This window comes from Somniosus microcephalus, chromosome 6 (assembly GCF_052327205.1).
Source record: "Somniosus microcephalus isolate GS21.2 chromosome 6, FLI_Smic_1.0, whole genome shotgun sequence".
In the NCBI taxonomy this organism is placed as follows: domain Eukaryota; kingdom Metazoa; phylum Chordata; class Chondrichthyes; order Squaliformes; family Somniosidae; genus Somniosus; species Somniosus microcephalus.
In genome coordinates, this window is record NC_140992.1 from 124,636,934 (window position 1) to 124,658,737 (window position 21,804).

The 21,804-nt window shown below is 48.0% G+C and overlaps 1 protein-coding gene across 1 annotated transcript in view; it reads left to right on the forward strand.

Annotated features, from left to right (window-relative positions):
- Nucleotides 1–20,148, forward strand: part of ankmy1 (ankyrin repeat and MYND domain containing 1) — a 195,984-nt gene extending 175,836 nt beyond the window's left edge. Inside the window, exons 15-16 of the mRNA XM_085990767.1 lie at nt 15,171–15,337; nt 19,108–20,148. Of these exons, the coding sequence (XP_085846893.1) occupies nt 15,171–15,337; nt 19,108–19,304 (364 nt within the window). The 3' untranslated portion in view covers nt 19,305–20,148. The remainder of the gene's footprint in view (nt 1–15,170; nt 15,338–19,107) is intronic.
- Nucleotides 20,149–21,804: the final 1,656 nt, after the last annotated feature.

Below are 21,804 nucleotides of genomic sequence, written 5' to 3' on the forward strand. Positions count from 1 at the left end.
GAATGCTCTCTGGAGCACAGCACCAGGTGAGCAAAGAGCTCCTCACGGAGAGAGCACCGCACCGAGTGAGCAGAGAGCACCGCACCGAGTGAGCAGAGAGCACCGCACCGCACCGAGTGAGCAGAGAGCACCGCACCGAGTGAGCAGAGAGCACCGCACCGAGTGAGCAGAGAGCACCGCACCGAGTGGGCGGGGAGCACCGCACCGAGTGGGCGGGGAGCACCGCACCGAGTGGGCGGGGAGCACCGCACCGAGTGGGCGGGGAGCACCGCACCGAGGGGGCGGGGAGCACCGCACCGAGGGGGCGGGGAGCACCGCACCGAGGGGGCGGGGAGCACCGCACCGAGGGGGCGGGGAGCAGCGCACCGAGGGGGCGGGGAGCAGCGCACCGAGGGGGCGGGGAGCAGCGCACCGAGGGGGCGGGGAGCAGCGCACCGAGGGGGCGGGGAGCAGCGCACCGAGGGGGCGGGGAGCAGCGCACCGAGGGGGCGGGGAGCAGCGCACCGAGGGAGCAGGGAGCAGCACACCGAGGGGACAGGGAACACCGCACTCCATAGCAGGTGAGCAGTATTCCGTATGAGCTGAGAAACGTCACTAATTCCCACAGGGATTTGCCACCTCCTCTCCCATTATACCGACAAGCAGGTGAGACGCTGCGGAAGGTAAATGTGAAGGGTCCCTAAGCCAATCGGCAAAGTTAACGTTAAAGAATTAACACCTGCATAAAAAAAATAATCGCACGCAGGAAGGTAGTAAGTTGTTAAGTGTTCACATATGAACAGAATTTCTACTCTTGAACCTCTATTTTTTCACAAACAAGCCCCTTTGAAACAAAGCTGCCCTCTGCCCCGATGCATAGAAAGTAACCATGTGCCTGAGCCAGCGGAGCAGAAGGTGCTCCATTAAGCACGAAAAAACACAAGTGTAGATTTATCGATTGGTTATGCCTGTTTAATGGGCATGAAGTGGGCTAAACCGATCAGAAAAATGGGCAATGGTCCATCAGGTCGGATTTGCAAACAATTTCACCCCCCGTTCAATGTTTTGCTGCTGTTTCTGTCCCAGTTTGCAGCAGCTGGATTAAAATACGACCCGCTGATGCTCCTCTTCCAATTCACACAATCTGCTGCTGTTTCTGCTGCTTTCACTCCAGGAGAAGTCTCGGCGAGCAGCAGATGATGGATCAGCATCTGGGAGCCACTGGCCCTGGGGAAGGGGAGAAGCAGGGCACTGGAGAAGTCAGGTCATGGACAGGTGCCAGCTGGTGTCTCATGAGACAGGCACGGGAGAAACAATGTGGCATAACATCGGCAAAATACGAGAAAAAAAGCACAATTGACTGACTGTGCAGGAATCAGCAGTGGGGGGAGGGGAATGGGTAGACAAAGAGATCAAAAAGGAGATTCATCATTTAACTGTGACTGGGAGAAGCAGTTAAATTCTCTCCCTTTGAAATATAAAGTTTGAATCTTCAGTCACTTGAAGAATCTCTATTGACAATAGAGAAAAAAAAATCAATATCCTTTTTGCTTTCCCACTTGCTCCGAGTGATTATCATCCTTTACACCAACCTCTGGCTCCATTAGTCAGACAGTTTGACTAAATGCTCTCCAAATAAGGTGGTCTGTTTTCCCCACACTGATTTGCAATAACAGCAACCAAATTCACATTGTAAAATATATGGGACTCCTTTCCATTTCTCTCCCTTGCCTCAGTTAGTCTCTCCAAGTCTCCTAACCTCAGTAACAACTTTCAATGTTTCGTCAAACAAATCTGCCTGCTCTAACTCTGAAATTGCCGTTCTTGGTGACTTCAGTGATTCCTGTTAGCCATAGCTCTCCTTCATCCTGTACTGAATATAAAAGGGACATTGGCAGCATGGATATGAAATTGGCTAAGTAACAAGAAACAGAGAGTAATGGTGAACAGTTGTTTTTTAGACTGGAGGAAGGTATATACAGTGGTGTTCCCCAGGGGTCGGTACTAGGACCACTGCTTTTCTTGATATATATTAATGACTTGGATGTGGGTGTACGGGGCACAATTTCAAAATTTGCAGAGGACACAAAACTTGGAAGTATAGTGAACAGTGAGGAGGATAGTGATAGACTTCAAGAGGACATAGATAGGCTGGTGGAATGGGCGGACACGTGGCAGATGAAATTTACCGCAGAAAAATGTGAAGTGATACATTTTGGTAGGAAGAATGAGGAGAGGCAATATAAACTAAAGGGTACAATTCTAGAGGGTGTGCATGAACAGGGAGACCTGGGGGTATATGTGCATAAATCGTTGAAGGTGGCAGGGCAGTTTGAGAAAGCAGTTAATAAAGCATACGGGATCCTGGGCTTCATGAATAGAGGCATAGTACAAAAGCAAGGAAGTTATGATGAACCTTTATAAAACACTGGTCCGACCTCAACTGGAGTGCTGAGTCCAATTCTGAGCACTGCACTTTAGGAAGAATGTGAAAGCCTTAGAGGGAGTGCAGAAAAGATTTACAAGAATGGTTCCAGGAATGAGGGACTTCAGTTACGTGGATAGACTGGAGAAGCTGGGGTTGTTCTCCTTGGAGCAGAGAAGATTGAGAGGAGATTTGATAGAGGTGTTCAAAATCATGAGGGGTCTAGACAGAGTAGATAGAGAGAGACTGTTCCCATTGGCGGAAGGCTCGAGAACCAGAGGACACAGATTTAAGGTGATTGGCAGAAGAACCAAAGGCGACATGAGGAATAACCTTTTTACGCAGCGAATGGTTAGGATCTGGAATGCACTGCCTGAAAGGGTGGTGGAGGTAGATTCAATCGTGGCTTTCAAAAGGAAATTGGATAAGCAGCTGAAAGAAAAAAATTTGCAGGGCTACGGGGAAAGGGCGGGGGAGTGGGACTAGCTGAAGTGCCCTTGCAGCGAGCCGGCACAGGCTCGAAGGGCTGAATGGCCTCCTGTGCTGCAACCATTCTATGATTCTATGAGCAGGCCAGCACTAATGCACAATCTCTGGCTGTCCTGTTTTTCCTTTCCCCCCCAATCAGCCAGGAGTCCAACATGCGCAGAAAACCCTCACCACGTTCATGGGAAGTTGCTAAGAAATCCACACAGCTAGACTTTCTGACTGCCCGGTACAGAGTGCAAACTCTCTCCTAGCAAAGACCAACCTCACTTACTGAAGTTCAGGGTGTTTATTGCACAGGCTGTCCGAGCCAAGGCTTAGGGACACCCAAGGGTGAGCCTGGGCACTGGTGGAGTTTTAACTGAGCACTGGTAAGCATCCTGATGTCTATCCAGTCAGGACCACCTTGCCCGTTCGGCCATTGGTTTGCAGGGTTATCTGGAACTATTTGGGAAGAATCCCAGCCCCCAGTGAGAGGTCTAGACCTCCTGATCCCATCAGTGAGCCAGCCTGCCTTACAGAACCTGTCTGGCTAAGGTCTGGGATGATTGACTGTGACACAGAGGTTGAATTGGTTCTGAAAGTTAAGTGCCAGGCATATCATCTTGCAGGCACCATAACCCTAAAGGGATCTGCTTACCTCCCACATAAACCAAAGTTTTAAACTTAATTAAGGCTGACTTTGAAGGAATGAGATGTAAGCTGAACATGTTAAACTGGGCTGAGCTGTTGACCGGTAAACCCAAAGTAAAATAACAACAGAAAGCGCTGGAAACATTCAGCAGGCCAGGACAGCATCTGTGGAGAGAGAAACGGAGTTAACATTTCAGGTCGAAGACCCTTCGTCAGAACTGGGAAAAAAGCAGGAAAAGGGATAGATTTTACAGCAAGTGGGGGCTGGGATAAGGGGGAGGGGATGAAAGAACAAAATGGAAGGTCAGTGATGGGATAGAAAGCAGGAGATATTAAGGGACATTGAGAGACATTAAGAGATATTCAAGGAACAAAGGATGGCTCTAGATGAAGTGTGAATGGCCCTGACAGGATGAAGGACAGCTGCCATGTGGGAGCGAAGAAAAAAGCCCAGACGAAAGTGTGGATTAAAAAAAAAGCAATATACATATATCCTATATATTATGTGATAGGGGCCGAGGTTATGATCTGAAATTGTTGAACTCTGTGTTGAGTCCAGAGGGCTGTAGAGTGCCTAATCGAAAGATGAGGTGCTGTTCCTCGAGCTTACGCTGAGCTTCCATGGAACAATGCAAGAGGACGATGAGGTCTGAGTGGGAATGGGGCGGTGAATTAAAGTGACAGGCCACCGGGAGCTCGAGGTCCCCCTTCTGGACTGAACAGAGGTGTTCTGCAAAGCGGTCACCCAATCTGCGTTTGGTCTCCCCAATGTAGAGGAGACTACATCGTGAGCAGCGAATACAGTATACTAAATTGCAAGAAGTACAAGTAAATCGCTGTTTCACCTGGAAGGGGTGTTTGGGACCCTGGACAGTGGGGAAGGGGGGACGTATAAGGGCATGTGTTGCATCTCCTGCGCTTGCACGGGAAGGTGCCAGGGGAAGGGGTGCTGGGGGTGGTAGAGGAGTGGACTAGGGTGTCGCAGAGGGAGCGGTCCTTAAGGAATGCTGAAAGGGGAGGTGAGGGGAAGGTGCGTTTGGTGGTGGGATCACGCTGGAGGTGGCGGAAATGGCGGAGGATGATCTGTTGAATATGGAGGCTGGTGGGGTGAAAGGTGAGGACAAGGGGAACTCTATCGTGGTTCCGGGAGGAAGGGGCAGGGGTGAGGGCAGAAGTGCAGGACATAGAACGGACATGGTCGAGGGCTGTGTCAACCACAGTAGAGGGGAATCCTCGGTTGAGGAAAAAGGAAGACATGTCGGAAGCACTGGTATGGAAGGTGGCATCGTCAGAGCAGATGTAGCAGAGACGGAGAAACTGGGAGAATGGAATAGAGTTCTTACAGGAGGCGGGGTGGGAGGAAGTGTAGACCAGGTAGCTGTGGGAGTCAGTGGGCTTGTAGTGAATGTTTGTCAATAACCTATCCCCAGAGATGGAGATGGAGAAGTCGAGGAAAGGAAGGGAAGAGTCGGAGAGAGACCATGTGAAGGTGAGGGAAGGGTGGAAATTGGAAGCAAAGTGAATGACATTTTCTAGTTCAGGGCAAGAGCAGGAGACGGCACTGATAGTCATCAATGTACTGGAAAAAGAGATGAGGGAGGGGACCCGAGTAGGACTGGAACGAAGAGTATTCCACATATCCCACGAAAAGGCAGGCATAGCTCAGACCCATGCGGGTACCCATTGCAATATCTTTGATTTGGAGGAAATGAGTGGAGTCCAAGGAGAAGTTGTTCAATGTGAGAACAAGTTCAGCCAGGCGGAGGAGGGTGGTGGTGGATGGGGACTGGTTGGGCCTCTGTTCAAGGAAGAAGCGGAGCGCCCTCAGGCCATCCTGGTGGGGGATGGAGGTGTAGAGGGATTGTACGTCCATGGTGAAAAGGAAGCGGTTGGGGCCAGGAAACGGGAAACTGTTAAAGTGACAGAGGGCATCGGAAGAGTCGCGAATGTAGGTGGGAAGAGACTGGACAAGGGGAGAAAAAATAGAGTCGAGATAGGAAGAGATAAGTTCCGCAGAGCAAGAACAGGCTGAAACGATGGGTCTACGAGGGCAGTCCTGTTTGTGGATCTTGGGAAGGAGGTAGAAGCGGGCTGTGCGGGGTTGGGGAATATGATGTTGGCAGCCGTGGGGGGAAGATCTCCAGAGAAGATGACGCCAATGACAGTCTTGGAAACGGTGGCTTGATGTTCGGAAATGGGGTCATGGTCCAGGTGGAGGTAGGAGGAGGTGTCAGAGTTGGCGTGCAGCTTCCGCTAGGTAGAGGTCGGTTCGCCAAACAACAACAGCGCCACCCTTGTCAGCAGGTTTAATGACAATGACGGGGTTGGATCTGAGAGAATGGAATGCTGCAAGTTTAGAGGGAGGTAGGTTGGAGTGAGTGAGGGGAGCAGAGAAATGGAGACGGCCGATGTCACAGCGGCAGTTGGCAATGAAAAGATCTAGAGAGGGTAAGAGGCCAAAGGGAGGGGTCCAGGTAGAACGGGAATTCAGAAAGTGGGAGAAAGGGTCAGCCGTGCGGGGGGAAGAATCCGCGGGGGGAAGAATCCTGGCCAAAGAAGTGGGCACGGAGGCGAAGGCGGTGGACAAAGAGCTCAGCTTCGTGCCGAGCTCGAAATTCATTGAGGTGGGGCATAAGGGGATGAAGCTCAGGCCTTTGCTGAGGACTGATCATTTGGGGTCAGAGAGGGGAAGGTCAGAGGAGATAGTGAAAACGCAGCAGGGGGTAAGATGGGGAGAAGGGGGGTCAGAGGAAAGTGAAGGGGAAGAAGGTTCCAAAGTAAAACAGTGGGAGGTATTCAAAGAAGTATTTTGTAGAATAAAAAGCCAATACGTGCCCCTAAAGAGCAAAAGTTCCACTTGTACAGTCAAGCAACCATGGTCAACATATGAGGTACTGATTGAAAAATTAGTACAGATTCAGCTAATGGCACTTGCTATCTTGATCGGCCTGAGGACTTCCCGAAGCCAATCTTATTTTTGCTAATAACTTCTGTAAATCCATTGCAATTGCTGCAAAATTCCACTTTATTGAAAAATAGCATCAATTACAGTCTTTCCACATCCTCCAACAATTTCTGGTCCCTTACCAAAGCTGTAATATATATGAATCTTCCTTTCCTTCTTCTTCTTCTTCTTAGGCAGTCCCTCGGAACCGAGGATGACTTGCTTCCACACTAAAAAGGAGTTCTCAGGTGACTGATGAGTCCAATGCGGGACCTACAGTCTCTGTCACAGGTGGGGCAGACGGTGGTTGAAGGGGCGGGTGGGTGGGGTGCTTGGGTTGACGTGCGCTGTCTGTGCTTGGCTTCCGCTTGCTCCCGGCAAAGAGACTCGAAGTGTTCGGTGCCTTCCCGGATGCTTTTCCTCCACTTTGTTCGGTCTTGGGCCAGGGATTTCCAGGTGTCGGTGGGGATGTTGCACTTTTTCAAGGAGGCTTTGAGGGTGTCCTTGAAGCGTTTCCTCTGCCCACCTGGGGCTCTCTTGCTGTGCCGGAGCTCCAAGTAGAGCATTTGTTTTGGGAGTCTCGTATCGGGGATTGTGGACGATGTGGCCCGTCCATCGGAGCTGATCGAGTGTGGTCAAAGCTTCGATGCTGGAGATGTTGGCCTGAGCAAGAACAGGGACGTTGGTGCGCCTATCCTGCCAATAGATTTGCAGGATTTTGCGGAGGCATAGAAACATAGAAGATAGGAGCAGGAGTAGGCCATTCGGCCCCTCGAGCCTGCTCCGCCATTGAATGAGATCATGGCTGATCATCCAAATTCAGTACCCTGTCCCTGCCTTCTCCCCATATCCCTTGATCCCTTTAGCCTTAAGAAATATATCCAACTCCTTCTTGAATATATTTAATGAACTGGCCTCCACCGCCCTCTGTGGCAGAGAATTCCACAGGTTCACCACTCTCCGGGTGAAGAAATTCCTCCTCATCTCAGTTCTAAATGGCTTACCCCTTATCCTTAGACTATGACCCCTGGTTCTGGACTCCCTGGCCATCGGGAACATCCTTCCTGCATCTAGTCTGTCCAGGCCTGACAGAATTTTATAGGTTTCGATGAGATCCCCTCTCAATCTTATAAACTCCAGTGAGTATAAGCCCAATCGACACAATCTCTCCTCATACGTCATACCTGCCATCCCAGGTATCAGCCTGGTGAATCTTCGCTGCACTCCTTCCATGGCAAGAATGTCCTTCCTCAGGTAAGGCGACCAAAACTGCACACAATACTCAAGGTGTGGTCTCACCAAGACCCTGTACAACTGCAGCAAGACATCCTTGTTCTTCTCCTCGAACCCTCTTGCTACGAAGGCCAAAATACCATTTGCCTTCTTAACCGCCTGCTGCACCTGCATGCTTACCTTCAGCGACTGGTGTACAAGAACACCCAGGTCTCTTTGCACTTCCCCTTCTCCCAATCTATTACCATTCAAATAATAATCTGCCTTCCTGTTTTTGCCACCAAAGTGGATAACCTCACATTTATCCACATTATAGTGCATTTGCCATGTTTCTGCCCAATCACCCAACCTGTCCAAATCGTGCTGGAGTTTCACGACATCCTCCTCACCGCATACCCTCCCCCCCAAGCTTTGTGTCGTCTGCAAATTTGGAGATATTACATCCAATTCCCTTGTCCAGATCATTAATATATATTGTGAACAGCTGGGGTCCTAGGACCGATCCTTGCGGTACCCCACTAGTCACTGCCTGCCACTCGGAAAACGACCCGTTTATTCCAACTCTTTGCTTTCTGTCCGCCAACCAGTTCTCTATCCAAGTCAATACCTTGCCCCCAATCCCATGTGCCTTAATTTTGCACGCTAATCTCTTATGTGGGACCTTATCGAAAGCCTTCTGAAAGTCCAAATACACCACATCCACTGGTTCTCCCTTATCTATTTTACCAGTTACATCCTCAAAAAAATTCCAGTTGATTAGTCAAGCATGATTTACCTTTTGTAAATCCATGTTGACTTTGTCCGATCCAGTCACTGCTTTCCAAGTGCTCTGCTATTACATCTTTTATAATGGACTCTAGCATTTTCCCCACTACCGATGTCAAGCTTACCGGTCTATAATTCCCCGCCTTTTCTCTACCACATTTTTTGAATAGTGGGGTAACATTAGCTACCCTCCAATCCATGGGTACCATTCCAGAGTCGAGTTCTGGAAGATGACCAGCAATGCATCTACTATTTCTAGGGCCACTTCCTTAAGTACCCTGGGATGTAGATTATCAGGCCCTGGGGATTTATCGGCCTTCAGTCCCATCAATTTTCCTAACACCATTTCCCTACAAATACTGATTTCTTTCAGTTCCACCCTTTCATCAGACCCTATGTTCCCTGGCATCTCTGGGAGGTTATTTGTGTCCTCCTTTGTGAAGACAGAACCAAAATATGTATTTAGTTGGTCTACCATTTCTTTGTTCCCCATTATAAATTCCCCCGATTCTGACTGCAAGGGACCTACGCTTGACTTCACCAATCTTTTTCTCTTCACATATCTATAAAAGCTTTTACAGTCAGTTTTTATGTTCTCTGCAAGCTTACTCTCATATTCTATTTCCCCTTTCTTAATTAATCCCTTTGTCCTCCTTTGTTGAATCCTAAACTGCTCCCAATCCTCAGGATTATTGCTTTTTCTGGCCAATTTATATGCCCTCTCCTTGGACCTTATGCTATCCCTAATTTCCCTTGTTAGCCACGGTTGGGTCACCTTTTTTGTTTTATTTTTATGCCAAATTCGGTCTTTGAATGTTTGCCATTGCCTATCCACCATCAACCCTTTGAGTGCCATTCCCCAATCAATCCTACCCAACTCGCTCCTCAGACCATCATAGTTTCCTTTATTTAAATTGAGGACCCTAGTATCCGAGTCAACTACTTCATTCTCCATCTTAATGAAGAATTCGATCATATTATGATCGCTCCGACCCAAGGGGCCTCTTACAACAAGATTGCTAATTAATCCTTTCTCGTTACATAATACCCAGTCTAAGATGGCGTGATCTCTGGCTGGTTCCTCGACATATTGGACCAGGAAACCATCCCGTAAACACTCCAAGAATTCCTCCCCCACAGTATTGTTACTCATTTGGTTGGCCCAATCTATATGTAGATTAAAGTCACCCATGATGACTGCTGTGCCCTTATTGCACGCTTCTTTAATTTCTCTCTTAATGCCATCCCCAACCTCCGCCTTACTGTTTGGAGGTCTATAAACCGCTCCCACTAACGTTTTTTTCCCCTTAGTATTTCTCAATTCTACCCATACAGATTCCACCTCATCAGAGCTAATATCCTTCATTACAATTGTGTTAAGGTGACCAAAACTGCACACAATACTCAAGTTGCGATCTCACCAAGGCCTTGTACAACTGTAGCAAGACATCCTTCTTCCTGTACTCGAACCCACTTGCTACGAAGGCCAACATCCAATTTGCCTTCTTAACCACCTGCTGCACCTGCATACTTACCTTCAGCGACTGGTGCACATGGACACCCAGGTCTCGTTGCACTTCCCCTTCTCCCAATCTATTGCCATTCAAATAATAATCTGCCTTCCTGTTTTTGCCACCAAAGTGGATAACCTCACATTTATCCACATTTATCCAGCTGCCACTTCAACAAAACAGAATACGTTTTGGTTCTCGGTTCTCGTTTCTCCCTCAACCCTAATCTTGTTGATTTCGGTGAGAGAAACCTCTCTCCATCAGTCCATTCTGTTTGACCATAACACCCAACATTAGATTTTATCCACAGTGGGCCTGTCGGATCTTCTCTACCACCTTTTTTGAATAGTGGGGTAACATTAGCTACCCTCCAATCCATGGGTACTGTTCCAGAGTCTATCGAGTTCTGGAAGATGACCAGCAATGCATCTACTATCTCCAGGGCCACTTCCTTAAGTACCCTAGGATGTAGATTATCAGTCCCTGGGGATTTATCGGCCTTCAATCCTGTCAACTTCCCCAACACCATTTCCCTACAAATACTGATTTCTTTCAGCATTGGTAGTACCTCTCCAGTGCTTTGAGATGCCTGCTGTACATGGTCCATGTCTCTGAGGCATACAGGAGGGCGGGTATCACTACCGCTCTGTCGACCATCCTTTCCACCCCTCTTCTGTCTACAGTCAGCTGCCACTTCAACAAAACAGAAAATGTTTTGGTTCTCGGTTCTCGTTTCTCCCTCAACCCTAATCTTGTTGATTTCGGTGAGAGAAACCTCTCTCCATCAGTCCATTCTGTTTGACGATAACACCCAACATTAGATTTTATCCACAGTGGGCCTGTCGGATCTTCTGCTGCCTGGACTCTGGATCTGAGAGTTTCCCTCATATTGCCCGAAAAATGTGTACCTCTGAATTTACCACCATCTCCCACTCCACCTTTCCTTCCTGGAAATATGCTCATGTTCACCCTATCGCTGAGAAAAGTAACCCCACTCATCCCTGCAACAACCACCCCTCCACGTTATCCCTAAATTGGTATCTTGTAAAGCTATGGAAGTCAGTAGTAATTCTTAAATGATCCTTGGAAGCTTTGACCTAATCTATGATTGGCAGTATTCTTTTCAGCAGGACAGTTCTACTGGTGTTCTTGTTGCCTAGGTTACACAGCTCTGGAACTCTGCACTTAAATGCTTCAACAAATTATCTGTCATTCCTTTAGACGACTTCAAACTGTGTGACAGGGTCTGGTACTGCACACCTTTGAACAAGTTACCACCAGGTGACCTCCAACCAAATACATATTCATAGGTAACAACAGAAAATGCTGGAAAAACTCAGCAGGCCAGGCAACATCCGTGGAGAGAAATTAGAGTCGACGTTTCGGGTCTAACCCTTTTTCAAAACTTTTGAAAAAGGGTTAGACCCGAAACATTAACTCTAATTTCTCTCCACAGATGTTGCCTGGCCTGCTGAGTTTTTCCAGCATTTTCTGTTGTTATTTCGGATTTCCAGCATCTGCAGTATTTTGCTATCGTACATATTCATGGGTACCTGCTTTCTTCTCAAATCCTGCTGTTTTGTGTTGCGGCTGATGGCTCGCCCTCAGACTCCTTTGCTGATGATTCCACTCTACATTCCCCAAATCCCTTCAGTTCTCACACTCACTTCATTCCCTCCTTAGAGCTAGGCCTGAATCGCTACTTCTTGATCTGCTCTGTGTCCTTCAATAAGGATAAAGAAAATCTTGTTTCTTCCAATTTTTCAGACACTCGCAATTCCAAGCTTTATATGCCACCTCATGTTTGATGGCACTGTCCTTAATTCATCTTCATCTATCTACACTCTTGCCCTCAGCATCTCGCCTCTGAATTCAGATGGAACTCTCGCCGCTCCTCCATTGCTAAAAATACATTCAAAAACCTTAGTTTTGATTTTCATGCCACAGAATTCTTAACTCTCTATGAAGGTCTGGGAGGAATATAGGGACATTAAGAACAGGCGTAGGCCATTCAGCCCCTTGGGTCTGCCCTGCCATTCAATGAGATCATGGCTGCTCAACTCCATTTACCCACCTTTGCTTCACATCCCTTGACACCCTTACCTAATAAAAATCTACCGATCTTAGTTTTGAGATAGTCCAGCTAAAGTTTGAATCCTGCCCCATATCTGGGGAGGCTTTTCTAACATTCTTACATACAGGATACAGGATAAACCTTGTCAGAAGATATCTCCCTCTCACCTGTAGCTGGAACCACTTTCCCTATGGTAATCTCTCTTGTCTCTCTCTGTTTTATCCACACTACTATGGTTAGTGTTCATCTGAACTTCTCTATTTCCTTCTAAGCTTCAGAGTCACCATCCTACACATTCTTCCTCCTCCCTATATCCTCCAACTAATTCTTTCCCAGGACTGCAGAGTGCGGTGCTCCTTTGCACCCTTGGCCTTTCCCGTTTCCTACAGTTTTCAGGTATGTAAAACTTGGCGTCAGTGAATCACCACAGCCCCAATTTATTCTTTTCAGCCTTGCTGATGCCTCACACTGTGGGCCTTTGTCCTTCACGGAACGGGGGGGGGGGGTGGTGGGGGCGGCTGGTCTCATTTACTGTGCAGTTAAAGGTATTGCTCAGCAGAACTGAGCCATACTGACCAGGGAGGTCCCAGATCCAAACTCCAATCTGTGCTGAATTAGGTGCAGTGGCTGCAGAGGTGTTGCAAATAGCCCCAGCCCCCAGTGGTTATGGAGGGGGGAAACTGACAACTCCAGAGCTTAGGCTGAGACAGCTGAAGGCACGGCCACCAGTGGTGGGGCGAAGGAAGTCGGAGATGCGCAGGAGGCCAGAATGGGAGGAACGCAGAGTTCTCGGAGGGTTGTAGGGCTGGAGGAGGTTACAGAGATGAGATGGGCCAAGGCCATGGAGGGATGAAACATGAGGATGAGAATTTAAAATTTGGGGAGCCAATGTAGGTCAGCGAGCACAGGGGTGATGAGAGAATGGAACTTGGTGTGGGTTAGGACACGGGCATCAGCGCTTTCGATGAGCTGAAGTTTATGGAGGGTGGAAGATGGGAGGACGGCCAGGGGAGCATTGGAATAGTCAAGTCTAGAGGTAACAAAAGCATGGATGAGGGTTTCAGCAGCAGATGGGCTGAGGCAGGGGCAATATTACGGAGGTGGAAGTAGGCAGTCTTCATGATGGAAAGGATATGGGGTCGGAACCAGCCAGTGTTCCTACTCCTGATTACCATCCGTTGTCTCCTGCTGTGATGCTCCCATGTGTGAACATTGGGTTGACAATAGAACTGGCACATTTAGGGAGAGGGGATAGTGAGAAAAGTGCCTTTAGTAGGCTTTTGCAATCCTATGCAAAGTACTGTTGCACCCTCTCATCACATCCTTAGTATTTGGGTTGGATGTGTGTAATGCCCTGGCCGAGTTGAACTTGGCCAAGTTGAACTTGACCTCCTAGTGCTGGAGCCTGAGTGCAAATGTTTGCTTTGCGTAGGATTTAAACTTAGTCCTCTTGGTTTCCAGACCATTGGTAATAACAAGGGACTCACGTCATTAAAAATCTCTGCAATTTCCAACCTTATCTGGAAAAATAACTGTCTGTTAACAGCCCAAGAGCAAAGTAGGCCTGGTGACCACGCCAAGTGTATGGAGTTTTATTCCAACGCCTCACACGTCAGTTCACAAATTTGGTTGTTCTTCTTAGGTTGTGGGTTCGAGTCCCACTCGAGACTTGAGTGCATAATCTAGACTGACACTCCGGTGCAGTACTGAGGGAATGCTGCACTGTCGGAGGTGCCGTCTTTTGGTTGAGACGTTAAACTGAGGCCCCATCTACCCTCAGGTGGATGTAAAAGATCCCACAGCACTATTTCGAAGAAGAGCAGGGGAGTTCATCTGGTTAAAAATAGCCCAGTTTGTACTTGTGACATGAGGATCCCTGCTCCCGGTAACTGAAACTTCTGAACTGTTAGCTTAGCTCAAAAACATCTCTTGGCAAAACACCCCTTTAGAAGACTGAGAGTTGCAAAGGGGTTGGAGCGCTCCCACCTCTCTGGGGCCTGGCTTTCAGTTGCAGACCTCCTGACTGAAGAGATGAAAGCCTCCTCTCTCTCTTTGCCGGCTGCAAGGATCCCAAAAAGTGCAGCAGGTTTAGGCCGTTATCAAGCTCACTCCCGATTGTTAGGTCTCTACTGGGCAAAGCTACTCATTGTATCTCTCAATATGATGAAAGGGTGCGAGTTGGATCGGGCCTGTGTGTAATTAGACAATAGACTTTGGATTTGATCCCTGGTCCATGCTGAATTAGGTGATGTTAGCCAGCGTGACAGTAGGGATGCTACAATTGGCCCAGTACCCTAAGCTAGGGTAAGGGGGATGGGGCAAATCAGCCAGTTCCTGATTGCTACTGGAAAGAGCATGTTTGTGGGTGTTGGGTAAGAACAGAATTGGGCTTGGCTCTGGTGGCCGACATGGTTGAATAGCTTGTCGACCGGTAAGTGTTTCACAGGAAGTGTGGGCACTCGGGTGAGGTACTAAAGGAGCTCAGAAAACAGTAACCTCGGGAAGCGTTATCTTCAGGAGGGGAAACACCCTTACGAGTCCAGTATCTGTGGTTATCCTTGAGCCATTTAGGGTTGGATTTTTCCGCTGTTATACCACACGAACCTTGCCCTCCCCACTGCATTTAAACCATGGCGGGCAAAGTGGGGGGTTGGGGGCGGGGAAACTAACCAACTTCCCTATATCACACCTGAAGTGCCACCAACCCCCAGGAGAGGAGGGCAGTATATCCCAAGACAGCTGTCGAAAGCCTGCTGATCGCCCTGATGGAGGGTGAGGGCATAGTGGTGAGATTTGCCCTCCTTCTCTTCTGCCCCTCATCCGTGGTCCAGCACGTCCCTTGGCTTCATGGCATTTCTTTGCCCTTTGAATGCCACCTCCTGCTCTTCCTGGTGCTGCAGCAGGTGTCTGACCAAGCCTGGCACCCTTGCAGTGGCGGAGATGAGACATGCAGGCAACTGTTTGAGTGCTGCCCCAGACAAATGGGTGCAAGTCCCACCCCGACCCACCTCACCGTAGCGGCGTCAACCTGGCGGAAGAATCCAGCCCTAATGTCGGCCCTCGAATTCTGACCCTCTGCCTTGTCTAATAAGATTTCTGTTCTCCCACCCGGTTTAACAGGAGACAGCTGTTCAAGTTCAAGTTCTGTTACTACTGTGGCCGCTCGGTGGGGGTTCGGCTGATTACGTGCACCCGGTGTAAAGAGGTGTACTACTGCAGCAAGACCTGCAAGGTGACATCTTGGAATGAGTTCCACAAGGATGAGTGCTACGTATCGAAAGGGAAAGGTATGTGCTTGTTACGTTGTGCTTTTGACAACCTTACCAGCTCAGCAACGTCAACCCAGTAGCTTGACTGCACTTAAGCAGCACAGCCTGAGCGCCAAGGCCCAAGCCTGTCCTTTACAGCTAGGAAACTTTAGGGAACCTATCGGTCAGACCGTATATGTTTTGAGGGAGACTGGGGTGGGAATGGCTACCATTAGAAGGTTGTGAATCTTTGGAATTCTCTACCCCCAGAGGGATGTGGATGCTCAGTCGTTGAGTATATTCAAGGCTGAGATTGATAGATCTTTGGACTCTAGGGGAATCAAGGGATATGGGGATAGGGCAGGAAAGTGGAATTGGGTCGAAGATCAGCCATGATCTTACTGAATGGTGGAGCATGTATCGCCTACTCCTGCTCCTATTTCTTATGTTCTTATGGAGGAATCATTGACCACTGTTGAGGGTCCACAGGACTTCAAGCCAGCCTGCATTTAAATAAAGGGGTGGAAAATTTCTCTCTGATTCCTCTAACTAGTCCAGGAGACCGCATTGGCTATGACTCACATTAGTTGGTACCTACCTCTTGTATGATGCAATCTCAACCCAGAAGAAGACTGATTCCAGTGCAATGGGGATAAGCTATAAGGAAGGATTGGAAAATTCAAGCTTTACAGTCTAGAAAGAAGGTAGTTAAAGGTGTAAAGTCCACATTGCCTAAATGTATGGATGCCTTTAAATATAAATATATATACACTATTTCAAAATCCAGATTTCCCCTCTGATTACATTAGCTCAGTTAAAGGCACACTGTTTTAAATACACTCACCCTTAAGTATACAGATGCTACATCACCCCACACAGACAAAATAGTTCCGATCTCTTAATGCAAAGCTATTGGAGATAAGCACTGTGGGCTTGCCAGAATTGGAGAAGTCAAATGCAGCAGGTCAATTGCAATCATCTGCTGTATTAGATTATTGCAATGCTTCAGGACAGTTGCTATACTGCTAGCCTGTAATCAAGACTGTGCAGATCGACACAAACTTCACGTTCAACTCCCAACTGCCTAAATTGTTCTTCAAGTTCCATTAATTGAATGCGTGAGATGCATTTCTCTCTCTGCATGGCAGAGGGGTAAACCTGTTCAAATCAGGTAATCATTCCACTTGACAAACTGTTTTAATAGAGCGCTGCAATGCGGTTGCAGAGTGAAGCTGCCTTCTCAATAGTGAATTGAGGGTTCTGCTGAATAAATGAACAATTTACCTTGGAGATGTTCCTGAAAGCCAATGCTAGAGTACTTTGTCTGGCTGCTTTTATAAGGAACATTGACTGACTTTCCTTCATTTAAAACCTCTTCACGAAACTGTTCTGTACATCTGTTTGTATGAAATAAAACAACACCTGGTTTCACATCACGAGCACTACAAACATCCACTGAAGTGTTTTCTTCCCCATTGATTTCAATTGGGTAAAGGCTCAGAACCACCTTCTCAGGGCAACTAGGGATGGGCAACAAATGCGGCCTTGCCAGCGACGCCCACATCCCGAGAACATGTGTAAAAAAAAATGCACAGATGATTTTTTAGCAGGCAAGTAAGATGTGCATTTAACGGCACACAAAGTAAACTTGGAATATTACGTTATATATTATTTAAATAAATGAAAAGTAAATTTAAAACAGATATTAGAAGGTTTGGAATAATCTGCAGGTAGGAGTAGAGATAGGAACATGGGGGACATTCAAAATGCAGATGGTTTGAAGAATTAGGGTACCAGGGAAATGGGCTTTCATGGGAGAGTTAAAGTATTCAAGGGATGGGCTTCAACGGGAGAGTTGGGATACTAGAGGCATGGGCTTTGATGGGAGAGTTAGAGTAACAGAGGGATGGGATTCAATAGGAGAGGTAGGGGTACTATTGGCTTGGAATTTGATAGATGATTTAGGATTGAGAAGGATACGATTCAATGACAGAGTTAGGGTACTAGAAGAATGAGTTTGATAAGAGAAGGCTGGACTTCGATGAGACAGTTAAGGTACTGGAGGGATCGGCCTCCATGGGAGAATTAGGGTACTGATGGGAGAGTTTGGGTATTGGAGAGATGGGCTTCGATGGGAGAGTTAGGGTACTGGAGGGATTGACTCCGATGGGAGAGCTAGGGTACTGGAGGGATGGACCCCGATGGGAGAGTTAGGGTACTCGAGCAATGGGCTTCGATTGGAGAGTTTGAGTACTGGAGAGATGGGCTTCGATCGGAGAGTTTGGTACAAGAAGGATGGGCTTTAATGGGAGAGTTAAGGTACTGGAGGGATGGGCTTTGATGGGAGAGTGAGGGTACTGGAGGGATGGGCTTTGATGGGAGAGTGAGGGTACTGGAGGGATGGGCTTTGATGGGAGAGTTAGGGTACTGGAGGGATGAGCTTTGATGGGAGAGTTAGGGTACTGGAGGGATGGGCTTCGATGGGAGAGTGAGGGTACTGGAGGGATGAGCTTTGATGGGAGAGTTAGGGTACTGGAGGGATGGGCTTCGATGGGAGAGTGAGGGTACTGGAGGGATGGGCTTTGATGGGAGAGTTAGGGTACTGGAGGGATGGGCTTTGATGGGAGAGTTAGGGTACTGGAGGGATGGGCTTTGATGGGAGAGTGAGGGTACTGGAGGGATGGGCTTTGATGGGAGAGTTAGGGTACTGGAGGGATGGGCTTTGATGGGAGAGTTAGGGTACTGGAGGGATGGGCTTTGATGGGAGAGTTAGGGTACTGGAGGGATGGGCTTCGATGGGAGAGTTAGGGTACTGGAGGGATGGGCTTCGATGGGAGAGTTAGGGTACTGGAGGGATGGGCTTCGATGGGAGAGTGAGGGTACTGGAGGGATGGGCTTCGATGGGAGAGTTAGGGTACTGGAGGGATGGGCTTCGATGGGAGAGTTAGGGTACTGGAGGGATGGGCTTCGATGGGAGAGTTAGGGGACTGGAGGGATGGGCTTTAATGGGAGAGTTAGGGTACTGGAGGGATGGGCTTTGATGGGAGAGTTAGGGTACTGCAGGGATGGGCTTCGATGGGAGAGTTAGGGTACTGGAGGGATGGGCTTCGATGGGAGAGTTAGGGTACTGGAGGGATGGGCTTTGATCGGAGAGTTAGGGTACTGGAGGGATGGGCTTTGATCGGAGAGTTAGGGTACTGGAGGGATGGGCTTCAATGGGAGAGTTAGGGGACTGGAGGGATGGGCTTTGATGGGAGAGTGAGGGTACTGGAGGGATGGGCTTTGATGGGAGAGTTAGGGTACTGGAGGGATGGGCTTCGATGGGAGAGTTAGGGTACTGGAGGGATGGGCTTCGATGGGAGAGTTAGGGTACTGGAGGGATTGGCTTTGATGGGAGAGTTAGGGTACTGGAGGGATGGGCTTTGATGGGAGAGTTAGGGTACTGGAGGGATGGGCTTCGATGGGAGAGTTAGGGTACTGGAGGGATGGGCTTCAATGGGAGAGTTACGGTACTGGAGGGATGGGCTTCGATGGGAGAGTTAGGGTACTGGAGGGATGGGCTTCGATGGGAGAGTTAGGGTACTGGAGGGATGGGCTTCAATGGGAGAGTTAGGGTACTGGAGGGATGGGCTTCGATGGGAGAGTTAGGGGACTAGAGGCAGGGGCTTCAATGTGAAAGTAAGGGTACTGGAGGGATGAGCTTTGATGGGAGAGTTTGTGTACTGGAGGGATGGGCTTCGATGAGCCAAATAGCCATTTCTCATCCTAATCTTGTGATATTTTCTGATGAAGTTTCTCTCTCTTTCCAGCTCGTACCCCACCCAGAAAGAAGAAAGAGGGAATAGATGGAAAAGATGGAACAGGGGAGAAAGAGGGAACAGAAGGAACAGTTGTAATAGGGGGAAAAGTGGGAACAGAAGGAGAAGAGGGAATGGAGAATGAACCACATGATTGGAGACGTTCAACATCACCATCCGTAGACCTAGACAATTACAGCTATAATTAAAGTGATTTTAAATCTACTGCTTTTCTCAGTGCTTATTCTCACACCTTTTTGTGGTGGGGTGGGGGTCACGGCATCTTTATGGTGAAGGATGTCAATACAGGGAGTTAAATACTTTTTGGCACAAGTTACAACATTATGCAGTTCTAGGCCAGAATTTTCATAGAGTAAAACTCCCTCTGCCTTGTTCCACTAGACACTTCCAGGTAAGTTTTGAGACAAGATAGAGGCACAATAAAGTCCCCCCTATACTGTCTCATCAAGCACTCCCAGGTATAGAATGGTGTTACATTTCAGGCTTTCAGGCTGTTCCAATACAGAAGGACCTTAGTGTATACGTTAAAATGTCTCCAATTGAGCTGAACCACTCTCGAGGGCTTAAGTTGCATGACAGTAGGGCTTGCAGGTGTAAATTAGCTTCCAGACAAGGAATCTGAACTAGCGTGCTGGAGACAATAAAAGATAGTTTGACATTCCGGTAATCGTTCACATTGCTGCTGTTCATTTGAACTCAGCTTGAGTCATTGCCAAGTTAGTCTTGTGGATTCCACTCTTGGGGGGGGCGGGGGGAGGGTTATCAGTTTGACTAAAACCTGACACTAGAGTCAGCCTTTTAACAATCAGAAAGAGCTGCTGTAGCTTGAGGAAGGGGGACTGCAAAGCCTCTGCCAGGATATGGGTGAAGGGAGTTGCAAAATAAGCTCAAAGTCAATCATCAAGTGGGGTAGTGTTGATATTTTTATATTATACTAAGATAAGTTGTGTTGCTGGAAATAAGTGAATCCGATCATAATTATTGCTCTGTATGTTCAATTTACTGTGAAATAAAGTAACGATTTGCAACAAGCCTTGCCTCATCTAGTGGTAGCTCAGTCTGCTCCTGGAAAGACTAGAGAAATACATGTATGAAAGACACGAGTATTTGATGCAAAGGGATGATATTGATACATCCCCAGGTTATGCTATCGTACAAGTATGGCAGTGTGCGTCAATTCTGGTGAGACACTCAGATCACGTAAAGGAACAAATAACGCCAGTGAGTCTGAAGGTAGCTATGGCGGACCTCAAATAATAGCAAATAAGTTATATGTTAAGCTAAGTTCCCTCTATATTCCTCCATCAAACATTCACAGGTTGGGTATTAGGAAGAGAGAGAGACTAAAGTTCCCTCCACACTGTACCATTAAGCACTACCAGATCAGATTTCAGCATGGGTTAGTTGTAGGTTAAATTGTTGTCAACGCAGTTCCGCCAAGCATTCCTAGGTCACATGCAGAGCTTCCTCTACACTACTCCATCAAATATTCCTAGAATAGGGCCAATGCAGGTTAGATCCAGAGTAAAGCTCCCTCTGCACTGCTCTGGTTTTGAATACCTCTTAATGCTTCTTTTGTTCTATCGCAGCCTTGCCTTCGATCTATTTCATTTCCTTTCCAGTTTTGAAAAAGGGTTTCGACCCGAAACGTCGACTCTAATTTCTCTCCACGGATGTTGCCTGGCCTGCTGAGTTTTTCCAGCATTTTCTGTTGTTATTTCAGGTCCAGTGCAGGTTAGATACAGAGTAAAAGGGCAGGATTTTCATTTGGCCGTGGAGTCGGGATTGGAGGCGTGTGGGGGTTTAAAATCCCGAAATCGGGGGTCCCGACCCCAACCCGCCTCCATGCCAGTTTCAAAGGAGGCTGGGACCCGCCTCCCCGAGATGGGATGGGGATTAGTGCCAATTAACTGGTTAACAGGCAGTTTTTAGCCTAATCCATATTTTCATTGTTGAAATGTGGGATTCCCGACGGCTCCAAACCACACCAAGTTAGCGAGGCGGGCCATTGGGATGAAGGGCTTGGAGGGGTCGAGATGTCCGGTGTTCAGGTGAGTGATGGGTGCATGAGTGCAGAGGTAAGTGTGTTTGGTCTGTGTAAAGTGTTTAAAGTAGTTCTACAAACCTTTACTTACCTTTACAGTCTTCCTTCAGGTCTCGGGAGTCCCTCATCTCACCGGCACAGAAAGCAGAATGGCCGCTAGCTGTCAAAATCTGCAGCCTCTGCTTTCTGTTCCGGGGAGAGCCCTAAATCATCCTGAGAGGAAGGAATTAACCTGGAGTACAGATTGTCAGTGTTTGACAGCTTCAAACAGCTGTGAAACGCTGATATTTCATCTGTCAAAGGGTCTTGACAGATGAAATTTCAATCTGTGACGTCACCTGTTGCCGGGTGGCCCTTAATTGGCCTGCTGATCCCGCTGGGCGGGCTCAACAAGGTCAATCAAGTCAAAATTGCGTGGGTTGGTTAGAACTCGATGGAGGCGGGACTACAACCCCAAAAGTTGTAGTCCCGTCTCCAATCCGCCTCCTCAATGAAAATCCAGCCCAAAGTGTTTCTACACTGTGCCATCATGTTTCCCAGATCAGGTACAGCACAAGTCAGATGCACAATAAAGCTTCTTTTAGGTAGGTGCAACAAGGAGTAGAGAGATTCCTCTATAATCTGGTCACGTATGCTGTCAATAA